Source organism: Neopelma chrysocephalum, unplaced genomic scaffold (genome assembly GCF_003984885.1).
Source record: "Neopelma chrysocephalum unplaced genomic scaffold, ASM398488v2 Primary Assembly neopelma1_61b, whole genome shotgun sequence".
Lineage (NCBI taxonomy): Eukaryota > Metazoa > Chordata > Aves > Passeriformes > Pipridae > Neopelma > Neopelma chrysocephalum.
The window spans coordinates 767282-782607 of NW_020897717.1; the positions used below are offsets into that span (position 1 = coordinate 767282).

At 45.3% G+C, this 15326-nt stretch overlaps 1 protein-coding gene across 1 annotated transcript in view; it reads right to left on the minus strand.

Moving 5' to 3' along the window:
- The window catches only part of MDGA1 (MAM domain containing glycosylphosphatidylinositol anchor 1), a 143923-nt gene that overhangs the window by 43698 nt on the left and 84899 nt on the right, over positions 1-15326 (minus strand). Inside the window, exons 9-10 of the mRNA XM_027681913.1 lie at positions 7415-7684; positions 3937-4088 (exon numbers count right to left, since the gene is read on the minus strand). Coding sequence (XP_027537714.1) covers positions 3937-4088; positions 7415-7684 — 422 coding nt within the window. The remainder of the gene's footprint in view (positions 1-3936; positions 4089-7414; positions 7685-15326) is intronic.

Below are 15326 nucleotides of genomic sequence, written 5' to 3' on the forward strand. Positions count from 1 at the left end.
TTTGTAGACAGCAGGGGATGTTTATCCAACATGGAGGGGATGAAAGTGCAAACAAAGAGAGACCATACAATTACTCAGGCATCGCACAGGGCCAGTCTCATTAAAGAGTCTCCCTGACAGGAATTAATCTGAAGTGACAACCCAGTGAGCTAATTTAGCAAATGGGTTTGGGGCTTGGCCCAGTGCAAATTTCAGGGGGCTGTCTGGCAGGTAGAGCTGAACGTGCTCCTAGGAGAGGAAAGGCAGGAATGTGTTAAGCTGGATTGGTTCTGGCCCAGGACTGTGTATGATAAGGTACTGAGGAGACAGCAGCCTCAGGTCTCCTTGAGGGGCACAATAAAGATTAAACTTTCCTACTGCACCAATAGCTTCTCCTTCCTCTTTCTCTTACAGCCTCAGGTCACAGATGGGTTCTAGCTCATTAAGTGCATAGTAATTCTGCCACTATCCCCTGTAACCACCAGCCCAATTCAGATTTTTCCTCCATGATGCAACCTGCTTGCAATATTAGATGGCTTTTCATTTCTCTGTAATGTTAGAGCAGAGCCCTGGGAGGGGATAAAATACACAGAGAGAAAAAAGTAACTTAAAAGGCTTTTTATTTTTTAAGCAAAGATCTTATCTGGGGAGGCTGCTTTGAATCCCCAAGCAATGAAAAGCATTTTCAGTTGGAGCGCAGTGCCTCAGTGCCTTTCTATGCTCCAAGAATACATGGAAGAAAAAAAGCTGACCAAACAAATAGCCCAAAAGCCTCGTGGCATCTGCCTGTAACCAAACCACCCAGGGCTGTTAACTCATTGAGTTCACTAGTAAAAGTAAAGTAAGGTGGTTGGCATCTGGATCACTTGCCTTGCAGCAAGAAACGAAAAACCTTCCAAGCTGTCAGGACAGAAGGCTGTGTGGCCCCTGCTGTTCCTCAGTGGGGAGGTTTTCCCTTCTGAATTGGCACTCAACAAAGCCACTGCCTAAGCCCGCTGGCCAATGCCCTTCAGGAAATAACCACCTCTTTGCTGAGACATAGAGCAGAGGCTTTACAAGGAGCTTGCTTCAAGTTGCTATCATATGTGCTTTGCCTGGGTCAGTGGCTTCAAGCTGTCAAGCTGCTTATGTGGTTTTAATCGAAAGTTAATCCTTATTCTACTGGAACTGGTACGTCTGCTGTGCTGCTCGGCCTGCTCCACAGTGCTGGGAACAATCAGCTCTGGTGGAAATGCACCTGTCTGTCTTGCTGGGAGCCCCTGTGTATTACTTAGGAAACCATATTCCCCCCGACTGCTTGCAATCCCCCCAGGAATGCCTGATTAGCCTTAAGGAGCCACTGTACAGGAAGAGTTGGAGGAGCCACGGTGCCAGCCAATTAATAAGCAGCACTTTGACTCTCACCCAGCTTCGTTTTCAGCAGCTGCAGCAAGCAAATCTAATTCAGGGGTTCCCAGGTGCCTTGCAAATCATCCTGCTACTTGGGGATCTTCACATTACATATGCCAAGAGCTCTTTGAGCAAACCAGGGGCTGGGAAATGAAATCTAGCAAACCATATTGCAACCAGTGGGCATCCCAGCTGGTTGCCCTTTGGATTCCAGCTCAGCAAGAGTTAATTCTCCCCTTTCCATGCCCTCTACCCCCCGACAGCCCCTCACAGCCCCAAGACTGCAGGCTGCTGCTGCCACATTTGTTCACCTCTAAGGTGCTGAAAAGCCCCTACCATGACCACTAAGGCTGCAGAGCTCCCAGGGCTGGCTGGGTAAGCTTTCATCAGCTTGATGATGGCAATAAATCAGTTGTGTCTGACCATGTGCAAGGCCCTTTTTACCTAAGGAGAATATTCCATTTCAATCCTAGCTCTCTAGGATTTTTCTGCCACCACAGCTAGTTCCTGGAAAGCCAGCATATCCAATGAGGAGAGTGCACAGGCAAACAGAAGCTCTGCATCCAGGCAGACAAATCCCCTTTCTTAAGAGCTCTCCAGTCAGTAATGCTTTTAAGCTTTTGAGCTTTTGACGGTTATATTCAGTGAGGTCACTATGTTTTACAGTCCAACAATGGAACAGAAGTATGCAAACCTTACCCCAGGTGCCTCAGCACAGAGAAGAAGGTGTGACAAAGCAGCAGGGTCTGCAGGATATGGAAGAGGGTGATGGAGCAAGGGAAAGAGTGAAAAGTCGGAAGATGTCACGAGGCTTCTTGGAGTCCAAGTGAGACATCACAGGGAAAACACCAGGAAGGCAGGACAAGGGTATACGGAAGTGGCAGGCTGAAGATGAGGGGGGATGTGATCCTCTGGGACAAGGAAATGAAAAGGGCTCAGTGAGACCTCAGCAAGGCACGCGGAAGGGGGGACCTTGCCATGAAATGCAAGTATTTTTGTTGGAGGAGGGCCAGGAGGAGGCAGTACTGTGAAAGACTTTTCCAATGTTTCCTGCTTGTGCTTGACAGAAGTGGGAAAAAACTCCCCTGCTTCCTCCTCCCTCTGCCCTCTCTTATTCAGATCCAGGTCACCATGATGAGACCTGTAGCCATTTCTAAGAGACTGCCCATACGTGAGACTGGGCTACAGCAGGGCCATGATATCACATTCCTCTAAAACATATCAGTCAATAGTTACAACTGTGTGGTGATTCTGCAAAACATTAACAGCAGTAACTAATGGGGTATGAACAAAACTAGGGGGAGGGGTGTGTTAAATTTGCACGGCCACTCAGCTCCCTTCATGTCATAACTTAAAGAAGAAAAGTGGGTTTCCCTTTTCTTGATCCCTTTCAGTAGAAGCTCAATGAAGAACAGATCCAAGATTACTTTTAGGAACTGTGCAAAAGGAAAAAAAACCCTCAACATTACCAGAGAAGGATAAAACCCACAAATTTGTTCACTGATTCACAGTGCTGATAATAGCAAAACTTGGCTCAGAGGGAAGAGCTACTATGACAAACTGCCTTCATTATTAGAGGCTCCCCTGTGTCTTGTATTATTATTAAGTACTGACAACGTGCTCCACACCGTGTGAGTAACAAACAAAGGCTATCCCACCCCAGAGAGCTCACAATCAAACGGAGACATAAAAGTGGAGCCTACTGTGCAGAACTAGAGGAAAAAGACACTTGAATCTTTTTAATTATTTTGTTTTCTATCTACAGTAAACAAACTTTCCCTTGCAAAATGCATTTGCTTCCCAGCTACCACTGAATGGCAAGAAACACCAATCTTAAGTATCCCCATTTTTCAAAAATGTTGAACACAGGTGCTTTGCTGAGCGTGGATGAAAGTACCTGGCAATCCTGCTAAGCTAATCTGCTTTTTAAAAACATCAAACTCTTTTCTCTAACCTTCTCCAACCAGTGATGTCTTCAGATTTCACTGAGTTCTTCCCTCCAGCTCCCACCACCCAATATGATTTCTCTTCAAGCTAAGAAACCTTGAAACCCACTTTTCTTCCCCTGCAGAGTTCATATAGTCCAAATAGCTTAGTTACTGCGACAGTATGAAAGCCCTTCTGTAACACAAACAGTCTATGATTTTTCCCCGCAGTTCCTACCTGGAGAGGTGTTCAGCTTATTCTCTTTTTTCTGTACGAGTGTGGAGGATGGAATACTACTTGTTTGAATCTTTGGCCTATAAAATCTACAATACCTACTAATGACTGTAGGGTATTGTTCCTGTTAAACCTTCATTCAAAACATTGAGCATGAACAGTCCAATGGGAGCAGCAGGGTTTTGGAAGACCTGGATTGTACCCAACACCAGAGCTAAAAATGAACACTGAACTGTGTACTTGGCCTGTCTCTTATATTCTCTGGGGAAGGTGCAGGACCATCAAGATGGGGCAATTTCATCACATCCAGCTCTTAATCAGCAAGGAGACATTGATGTAACTGCCTCCTTAAAGGTTGTCTTCGCAAGGGCATATGCTGAGGCTCTGGGAGAGCCGACCTGACCTTACCTGCCGGAGCTCCAGACGGTACTTGAGGATGGGATCCACAGCATCTGGCTCCTTCTGTGTCCACTGTAAGATGTAAGAGTAATTCTTGGACTGCTTCTGGCTCAAGGTGGGATTGGGAGTGTCATAGTAAAACTCTGGGCTATAAGCTTTTGCTGGAGGGGATAAAAAAGAAAAGAGGCAAGAAAGTAAAAAGGTGGGATCGAGGGGAACATAAATTACAAAGAGACGTGGTGAAAGTGGATCAGCACCACTTGCCCAACTCGTCCACCTGCCTCTGACATGATGGACACCTTTACTGTTGCACTGATGTGCCACCATTTTCTGTGACTCAATACTGCTTTCACAGCCTAAACTACTGGGAGGATTAGCAGCCCTGCAACACCAGTGGGGCATGACCAGCACCTGAGAAGGTGGGAACAACTTCAGTTCTCCAGCTGGAACCAGCTCTAATCTTTTCTCCCTTCCTTTGTAGTTTAGATTGAGGTAACAGCTTTAAACTGGCATTTCTCGTGTTTCATCTGCTGCTTTACAGAGACTCCTGCTAACAAACTCTGAGGAAAGATCATTTGGCCAGTAGGTCATAGGAAAAGTGTTATTTATCACACAGGGACCATGGCATTAAAAAGGAGACCTTGCTCCTTCTGCACCTCCCCTGCCTCGGCAACACAGTGCTCGAGCCTCTTTGTAGCACAACAGTCAACTTGGCACCAAAGGGGATGCTGACCTCAGCCTGGGCAAAAACAGCAGGAGCTTTGGCAGGGGCGGAGATGTCTTTTCTAAACTCACATCTCTCCTTAAAAACAGAGTGTAGCAGGAGAAGGGAAACACAGGAGAAACGACGTACCAGAGAGAAACTAGGCAGTTCAGAGAAGGAATTTCCCATGATTTCCCCAGCCACTGCTGTCCTGAACCACTACCAAACAGAATTTGAAGGCTACTGCCATGCAACCCCCCAGCTGAAGGACTAATGCACAGGGCCCAGAAGCAATTCGAGGTCTTATCCACAACTGGTTTTGCTTTATTTGAAATTACCTTCATTTCATCCTGTGAACTTCAATTTTTGGCAGGTCCTGTCCTGAGCCAGGTGGGAGCTGGACCTGAACGAAAACCCAGCTCTCTGGGTTCAGGTCCAATCTGAACCTGCAGTGACCAGAAAGGTGCCTAGGCAGCAAGGGACACTGGAGAGCAGAACAGGCATAAACTGTCTCCCCAGGCTGTCTTTCCACTTGAATTACAGGCCCTGCCATTCTGTGTGGTTATAATCAGGCTCGACAGGATTCAATGGTTTATTTTTATGAACCCAGATGTATAATATTGATATTTATTTCCAAGTCCTTTTTTTCTTATTATTTTTATTGACTTGAATTTTGGCACAAGCAAGAAGTTCAGAACCACCTCAGAGACTAATTGCTGCTTATTCAACTTGTATTGACTGTGGAAGTCAAGCTTCATAAGGGATTCAGAAATAAAATCAGAACTGATGATAATCATCATCTTGCATGATATTAATTCCTTATTAATTGACTCAAAGATGGAAATGGAAGTTAAAAAAAAAGCTTTTCGGCCTTTTGATAGAAATGCTGTACATCAAAATATTTTCAGAACTTCCTTTCTGGAAACTTTTAGCATTACTGTAAAGGTTTTTCTTTTGCTTAGAGCCTATGGGAAGAGCTGAAGGATGTTCACTCTGTCTTTCAGGGCTCTTCTGTGCTTGTGGCTAGTGGGAGAGCAGGTTATGACCACTATGGGCTGCCTGATAACTTGCTCAAGAAGAATGGGTTGGATGTCTCACTATCTTTACAAAACATCCTGGAAAGCTCATCACCCATCCATAGATTAAAGTAATCCCATCCTGGGCAGATTCATGTACTGTATTTCCAGTACATTTGTGACCTCACAGTCACAAATGAGTCACTGCCTCCTTGTCACATAGGAAGGTTTATGGTCTTCCTTCCGTAGAGAAGAAACAAAACCAAAAAGAGACCATGCCATTCTGCCCACTTACACAGGAAGGCTGTAGCTGATGTGAATTAAAATTCCAGCAATCCTGAGCCCAAGTGCAGCAGTCTAGTCACTGGATTATTCTTCAGGTTGCTCTACAGGCTCTGAAAGTCTTAATTGATTTGTAACTGTCCAGGAAACAGGCAGAGATGTCTGGAGCTGAACAGCTACCATCAAGTATCAATGCCTTGGAAACAGAGAAGGGATGCAGAAAAATAAAGGCTTGCTTCTTTCCTGATTAGTGCTCTCTATGGATGAAACTTCCTTCTGCTGAGGGAATTCTTATCTAAGGCACAGCATGGCACACTGCGTGGCAATAAGTATTTGTTCCTGCTCCCAGCAAGAAATTCCTGGGAGCATTCCCAAACTTGATAGGGACACAGTTTTCTGTGACGGCTCATAGAGGGATATGGTTTGCCACCACTTAGTGATGTGAGAGTTATGAAAAAAGGGTAAAGAGGGACAAAGCTCTCAAGAAAAATCCACTGCCAGACAAATGCCAGGAAATCTCAAGGGGTGAGAGCAAGGTCCTGAAAAGGGACTCAAACAGTTTGGATTCCTCCATTTCTGAGAGCATCTCAGAGTTACAGCATACCTGAGCTTTTCCAAACCTTACAAAAGATCTGCTTCAAAATCAGGCCTCTCTGGATGTTATTTATTCTCTTTGTTCAGCCCTGACTTGAAAAGTATTATAAATTGACCCCAGATCCAAACCCCAGTATTTGGGTTGAATTTATTGCTTATTAAGGCAACTTCATGGGAGAGCTTTTCTAGAAACTTGTGCCCAAGTCAATTCTGGGGTCGTGGAAAAAGCAGATTTAATGATCATCTGGAGAAGCCAGGTCAGATGTGTGGTTTTAGATGCTATAACTCTGCCATTCCTCTTTGCGGTTGCAGGTGCTGGAGAGGAATCCTATTATGGTGGATGATGGATTCACAGAAAACTGTGAGCTGCAAATCTACTGAATACTAGTGTCCATATCCAGCTCATGTTTTTCCTAGAAAGCATCATGAGACACAAACAGACCGGAGATATAGCGAAGGCACAGAAATACATAATACAGTTTTTGTTTCTTGGTTTGTTTGCTTTTAAAGGGGAAATTAGATGGTTTGGAGCCTGCTGGAGGTATGTAGAGAGCTTTTCAATTCCCCATGGTCAATACTTATCAACGATACAGGTTGTCCAAGCTTGAAAGCTGATGGCAGCCTTGAATATAAGTCCTGTATTTTTCAGGCAAGTGGTTAAACACTGTTAAAATGTAGCAGTGGCTAGCACTAACTGCTCCAGGTCCATCTGCCTGAAGGATGGAGACAGATCTCCCTGTTGGCTTACGGAAAGCCATTCCTCCTGAACAGAATGCTGTGTATAGAGGAGGCAGTAGAGGTTGGTTTTACTGGCACCAGTTTATGAGGAGCAAGCTTCTCACCTCTGTGACCCCATCTAACAGCTTGCTCTGATGTGGATTCTGTGACTTACCAGACACCTGGAAGAGGCAGGTGGAGACTCCCACGTCATTGGAAATGCTGCACTCGTAGGTCCCACTGGTCTCCCGGCTGACGCTGTCCACCTTCAGCTCTGAGTAGTCCTGCTGCTCTGCCAGGGGCTGTGCCAGGAGGGTCCCGTTGAAACGCCAGACAGACGTGGCCACCTTCATGGGGCTGCCCTTCAGCATGGTGCAGCGCAAGGTGACACTGTGCCCCATGCCCTGGCGTACATCCTGGAAGGCCGGCTCCACCACGGGGGGGACTGGAGACCGAACAGAGCAACAGACAGGGATGCAGTCAGGGAACAACTGTCTCACTCAGCATGGTCACCCTGACTGCCTCTGACGAGGCAGATACCTATGATTTCCAAGGGGATATTTGTTTTCTAGTGGGACGCAGGATCTATCAAACCAAAAGCAATAGTCATCTGACATCTCCTTCTAACTGGGCTGTGGCCACATCCCACCTCCCTCCCATTTATGAGGTAGGGGTGGCCTTTAGCAAGTACTCCTTCCACACTGAGACACTGCTTAGAGGAGCTACCAAGCCCTACTCTTTCGTGTCAAAAGTGCAACCCCAGCAGCTGAGTGTCACAGCTTGGATTCAATCCTCAGATCCTAATCAGAAAAAACATAGTCCTCTTTTGCAGCATGAAATGCACTCCCTGAGCAGGCAGGTAAGCTCCCAATCAGTTAAATTCATGTTCTTCTTGTCAATGTCTGGCAGGGTCATCAAGGACACTGTGCTTAGATGGAGGGATATGCACTGGCTGTCCCTACAGATCTGAAGGGGTGTTAGAGGGCTTCCCCCAAATACATCAATACAACACATCAGGGACCAGCTACAGGGACTCTGAGTCCTAGTTTTATATCTGAAAACAATGCCCTGATGTTGGGAGGCGAGTCACATCTATCCATGTCAGCTTCTCTGCTGGTAGTGTGAGAATGGGAATGGCAATGTGTGTTCACCTCCTTAGCAAAGGGAGACTACCATGTCTTGTTCTTCAGCACTTGCAAAAGTTTACAGGAACCTCACAATTTGGGCATGATTGAAGCAGAGCAAGGAGAATGTCTGGATTGGTACTGTTTAGGTTACCCCTTATTTAATGCAATTGCAGAGGACTTCAGTCTCCACAGCCATCTGACAGACATGTTTCACTTGCAATAAACTTTTAATTAAAACACTACAGCATAGGGATAACCAGAAGCTCTGCATCTAAAATGAGAAAAGCTTCCTGAACACAAAACAGCTGTTCGCCCAAATGTAAAAGATGGAGAACTGATTTGTAGCAGCTTCAGCACAATCACAACTCACCTCCATGTTCAAAGCACCTGCTCTTCCACAGATGATTTCTATGCACTACAGATGTGCAGAGCACCCACCTCCTCTAAAGGTCTACAGAACTGCCAAGCACAGCCAGGCCCAAACACCTGCAGCACCCAGCATCTGAAGTGCCACAAACACCTCCAACAACTACCATGGGTTACTCAGCATCCCTGCTGCCCTGAACACAGCCATGCCAGGAGGGCTCCAGCTCACCAGTTTCTCCTCTCCCATAGCCTGACCCCCAGCAAGACTCACTGACAGCTCTGTAACACTACTGACATCTCCATCTTCACCACAGATGAAGGTGGTGCACACACTGTCCCACAGGTAGGCATGCATAGTGTCCCAGGGCACAAATGCATCTGTGGATATGCAGCTTACAATCATCCGCTCCACCTGGCAGCCCTGGTTTGACATGGCTGATTGTTTTCAAGATACCTGTTCTCACCTCTCAGTCTCTGGGCCCCTTGCTGCACTTCAGTGTATTAAAAGCAGGCCTTGACTGAGATGAGTGGCATGGTCAGCTCATTACAGATGGCTTTGCTAGCAATGTGTCTCTGCAAGTGCTCCAAGTGCTGACTTGCCTTTGGCTCACGTCTCCCACCTCACGGTGAGAATAACGTGAGAAGTTGTTTGATTAGACCTAGTGCCACGAATGTGTCATCTCCATCCCTAGCTGCTATCCCATTTCTTCAGTCACATCTGCTCCTTAATTGAAGCTGGTGGGGTCTCACATTACAATCTAGGCCAGCTGGTGATATAGGGGAAAAAAAAAAGGAAAAAGGGAGGAGAAGAGAAAAAAAGAAGGCTTAAAAAAAATGGCATAGCAGCTCCAGAGGTACTCAAAGCAGTCTCTCTCCTGAGGAGGGGAGAGAGGGGTGGGAGAGCAGCTTCCCCCACTGCACCTGGCTGTGCCTGTCTATGGGATTGGGACAAAGGAAGAGAAAAGGTCTGAAACTGGACAAAGTGCTGACTGCAAGGAAACACACTGCAGGGAAGGTGCCCCCTGGGCCTCACTGAGAGAGTGTCTGGGGCTGGTAAGGGGTCACAGAGGAACAGAGTTGAGATGCCCCAAATGCTTCCTCAGGTCACTGGAACAGCTGGGCAGCCAAGGATGCAGAAGATATTTAATCTTCAGCTGGGAAATGGGATTTCCTTGATTTGCACTGGGACAGGGTCTGGGCCTATGTTATCATTTTGCAAAGGGAATGTCTGAAAGTGCCTCTAAATTAAAAATTGATTACATTTTCTTCTCTTGTCTCTGGCACTAGGAAATGCCCAATGAGCATTAACTCTGCAGGTAGCCCTGTAGCTCCTGGGTTTTCTGAAGAGAGAGATGAAGTAAATCATCCCATTGCTGCAAAGCATACAGAACTATAGCAAGGGTTAGCTATTCCCAAATGTTCCCAATGGATATGAAAACAAAGAAAGGTCAACAGCAATTACAGAGCCAGACCAGCTCCAGCCTCAATGCCTACTGGGGAGTCCACACTTGTTCAAGAAGGTTACACACAAAAGGCAGACTTCACCAGAAAGGCAGAGATTCAGTCTGTAAAACCTGGCTGCTAACAACACAGCCTTTTCTGTTTCTCTTCTTTTTCCCTGGCTTAAAGGCAAATGAAAGCTTGTTTAAATGAACTGGTGCTCCTACTCGCTAGAACTGGGAACTGAACAGCTCCTGAGATGGGGACTGTCTCAGAGCAGAGACCTCCCACATGACTCCTGCACAGACACCGTTAGGGAGCTGCAGGAAAGGATAATGATTTCCCAGGTGCCTCTTATACCTACAGGCAAGCAGCATTCCTGCTGGCTAGAAGAGAGCAATATCTGGCTATTCTGGCTGGCTAAGCTGCCATGATGCTCTTTGAGGACCTTAGGTATCACCCCAGTTTTTAGCCCAGTTACAAAGCTGAGTCCTTGCCCAGACATTCTTCAAATGCCTTTCTGTATCCCCCCTGAACTCCAATGCCTGTGTCTGAAGTGGTCTTTTAAGCAGCCACCACATTGCAGGCAGCAGTTGCTACACTTAAAGGAGGTAAAAAACCTCTGTGCATATACAGGGTTTTGGGATCTCCTGGTAAGAAACACAGCAAACAAATATAGACAATTACTGATCTCTCTCAACACACAGCTTAAGTCTAGAAGACCTCACTGGCAAGAGGAATGATGAAAGGGGTGAAGAGGTAATTTTGAAGTGAGGCTCCTCCAGCAACCTTGTTAAGATGCTGTTGCTGCAAAACACAAGGCAGGGCAGCCTGCCTTTGCAGCAGAATTAGCTAGTTAGGAGCAAATCAAATCAGCCAAACGCAGGCAACCTACTCTAGCATGCCAAGCACCCTAAAGCAAAGCCAGGCTGCAGGCAGCTCCCTTGCTGTGAGCCAGAGCAGATGCTCTGCACTGAAGGGTTGCTAAGCTAACACAGTGTTCACAATGATGAAAAACAACAGTGAGGAAAGCACAACAGAGAACTGTCAAGCACCAAGGAGTGTTGCTTTGTGTCCCAATAACCTCTTACTTTCTTGGTTTTACTGGAAATAACCAGAATTGAAATGCTCATCCTGCTAGGTGAGTGAGAAGTGCACTGGCTGATGAATGATGGTTGACTTGGTTTGAGTCTGTTTTTATTTTAGCCTTGAGGAAGGGAAGAGTGTTCTTCCTTACAAGAGCCAAAGAGCTTGAAGGAGAGACCACACTTTTCTTGCACTGTTACTGTGCTGTCCTGCTTGGGTAGAGCTCAAGAAGGGGTATTCAGCCATCCCTGCAATGCTGTCTGATTGCTAGAGATTCCCATCAAATTCAGAGGCCTCCAGAAGGCAGAGATGTTTCTTTCACCAGTGATGAAGTCAGAGCATCCCAGGATGGCAGAGATGCACTACAGAAAATTTGTTACTTGTGGGGTAAATATAGAAAAAAAAATCACCTAAATTAGAAAATGGGGATGTTGTCATGAGTCTGCTTAATCTGGTATAGATGAAAGGCAAAGAAAGGCTCCTATTGCAGTGGACTGATGCACAGAAATCAGTGACAAGTTTAAACACAAAACAGGATCTATAGAACAGGAGAGCACTGAGAGAACAGACCTTGCTCAGGCAATAACTGAGAAGGTTGAATATCGTAGACACCACAAGACAACACTACTATGCAAGACACATGCAAAGTCTCCTTTCCCACCATAGCTTGAGAACTGATCAATTCCCAAATGCTGGCTTATTTTGGAAGGGTTGTCAGAGCTGAGGACCTCACTCATAACCTGCTTTCTAACTTAAAGGCAGCTTTGTCTCCTGTGTAGCCACCCTGACCAGCGGCTGACAACAGCCATCTCTGTAGGTGGTTAGCTGCCTGCATTGTACTGCTGGTCTGTGGAGCTGCCATTGGCTGCTGCACTTGTATTTTTCTACAGGAATTTACTTTCTGCAATGCTTCCTCTGCTGCAAAGAGCACCACAGTGCAGCAATGTCCAGGAGGAAAAAGAGAGGCACAAAACAGAAAGATGTCCTAATCGAGGTCATACAAACAGGCAGCATCAGAGAGAAGCAGCAAGGACTCCTGTATCCTGAACCTCAGTATCTGGTGTCCTGAATCAGGATACCTTCCATAACAGGACCCATATCCCAGTCCTTCTGTCCTTAGCCCAGGCTTCCTTCTCTGTGAGAAACACCCTCTACTCTACCCTCCAGAGTCAGCCTTTACATTTTTATTTAAATTTAGAAAGTGCAATATGTAACACAAGAGATGAAAATAGCAAGCCTTGCTAGACTAGAAAGCAGCTTTATTTTGAGTAGCTTTCATTCCACCCTACTATGCATCATAGCACCAGTGACTCCTGCCTTTAACCCTCACCTTATCCCATGTATGAGACCTAACTGACCCCTTACTTGCTGGATTAACATTGCAAATGACACACAGATAACCTGGTATGAAAGACTGTACTTTGTGGTTAGTTATAATTATTAGCTGTGTCTTGTTATCCAAAGTAGTTTAATGGCATCAGGCAGTAATTTCTCTCTCTAGAAAGCAAATCAGCACAGGCAGCTATTAGGGCCTTATGAGACCTGTACCACCCCATTCAGCATCCATTTAATTTCTTAAAGGTATCCTTCTGTAGTTATACTGGATGCAATCTTCCCTAAACTCCTCCAGACAACCAAAGCAATCCCATCAAAAGTGCCTTCCCTATCCAGCCTCTGGTCCCACAGTCTGGGGTGATGAAGATGTTACAGGCATCAAAGATACTGCACCCCTTTTCTCACAGCAGGTAGAGAACTCCAGGGTTTCAGCTCTCTACCAGAGCTCTCTACCCGAACAAGTGGGAAGCTCTTTTATTATCACAAGGCTGGGAAATCACATCTGAGCAATTCTTTTCCTTGCCACAGCACCCACAACCTTGGAACACACATTATGCACCAGCAGTTTACCCTATGGAGACAAATATCCAACCCATATTTACAAGTCCAGTCTCATATGCTTGTTTCTGAGAGATATAATTGAGTAGTTAGAAGCAGGGAGATGGAGGAAGGCTTGTTCAACCTATTTCAAAAGCCAGAATCTCTTTCTTTCATCTTAAATGTCTTTTGCCTTTGCACTTCAGTCTCCCCATGCGTAAAGAGATAAAACGTCTGCTTTTTGCATAGTGCTTGAAAGCCAAGTTGCAAGTATTGTTATTTCAAAGAAAACAAATTTGTTTGTGTACATTTTCTGCTAGACAAGTGGGTGCAGGGTCTGGAGAGGCAAGGCTCAGAGCAGAGAATGCTTAGTTCTGTGCCAGTTGACTGCTTTTAAAAGAAGAGCAAATGAAATGTATTCACTACCAGCTTTTCTTTCCTCTTCCCTGAACTTTCCAAGCCAATTAGCTCAACCAGTCTTCACCTTGTTTTAATAAAGAGGGATTTACTGAAGGATTTCCTCTTCTGCATGACAAGCTGTGCTGATTAATACATGAGACCCCTAGCTCACTTTACAGAGTGCTTTGAAGAAAGTCCATCCTGGGTGGGAATTTCCAGACCTTCAGCCTCACAGACATGCCTCCTCAAAAAAAGATGTCCCAGACATGCTGGAATGCCTCTCAGACTCATTGCCCAATTAATTCGTGCTAACAGGACACTACAAAGCCAAGTATTCTCCTACAGTGTAAAGCCACCTCATTCCCATGCCTCACTTATCTTCAAGCACCTGGTTTCAAAACACTACACTCCTCTAATTGAAAAAGATAAGTGGGAAAAGATGGTGTATGTACAGAAAACACATACACATTTGTATGTGAAAAGCATGCTGATAATCCTCCCCCCAGCCACATACCACCCAATTAGCAAAGTTGTGCACAAGAGAAATAACAAGGGTGAGAGAGTGGGTATTTCAGTGCTAATACCATCAATTACTGCCAGACCAATGGCATAACCCAAACTTGGATTTTTTTTTTCCACAGACAAACATGGAAATATTTTCTCTAACTCACAACCAATTTTGCTAATTATAACGTGGTCAAGCAGAATGATGGCCAGGGTGCATCTCTCCTACCCACCCACACATCCGCAGGAGGGGAGCCCTCCCATGTGTAGCATTGTCAGATCACCAACTATCCGCTCAAGTTCTGCCTGTCTTCTACAAGATAACAAGATATCAGCTCACACCCATGCATCTGTTATTACATACCTCTGTTTAACAAACTGGGCTGTCAGTGACGTGCCACTCCCGAAAGTATATAAATAGTTTAGATGCAAACATTCACTAAGAGTCAGCCAATGATATTCTCTCCCCAAAAGCATCCCATATGCATTAACTTTTGGCAGAGAACCAGTTATCTTACTACTCAATAATTCATAGGTGAGCTACTCAGCTGTGTAGTTCTGGGAATAAAGCAAATTATTGCCAGTGCAAACTAAGGAAAAGAAAAAAAATAAGATCAACCCACAAAAAAGAACAAAATGAGATTCTTCTTTCAAAACAGAGAATCCACATCTTTCCTCTTACTTCAGAGTTTATCACTAGTTTTCCTTACCATATAATCCAACTCCCTTGCTTCAGTTTAAGCCTACTGCAAGTCCTCCCCACAGGTGTTTTTATGTCCTATGTTATTCTGCCCTATCCCCAGTAGCTCCCAACCTGAAGAAATACTAGGAGAAAATTCTTAGTTCTCTTCTCCTCCTCCCAAAGTCCTTGACAAGAGGATGTTGCCATTTTATATGTGTGAGTGTGTATGTATATGTGTCTTTACAATTCTTCTTTCTCTCCTTCCTCCCTTCTTCAGGTGGCAGAAGCACAGCTTTAGTCAGTTCCTATTTAGATTTTGTTTTTCCTGAGCAGAAACACTGTCCTTGGCTTTTAAATGCCAGAGGAACCACATGCAAAAAGTCTAGGAAAGGGAAACTTAAAAAAGAAACTTGAATCTACATCTCTGACTTTCCTCATGTGCCTGGCACAAACAGCAGGACACAGGGGCCCAATAATGGGGCAGAGATCAACAGGTACCATTTACAACCTTGCAAGCAGAAACACCATCACAGCAGAACACATTCCCTGTGTTCCAGCCACTGTGTAAAGAAGGGTAAATAGAGGGAAAACAGTAAAGAAGGGTAAATAGA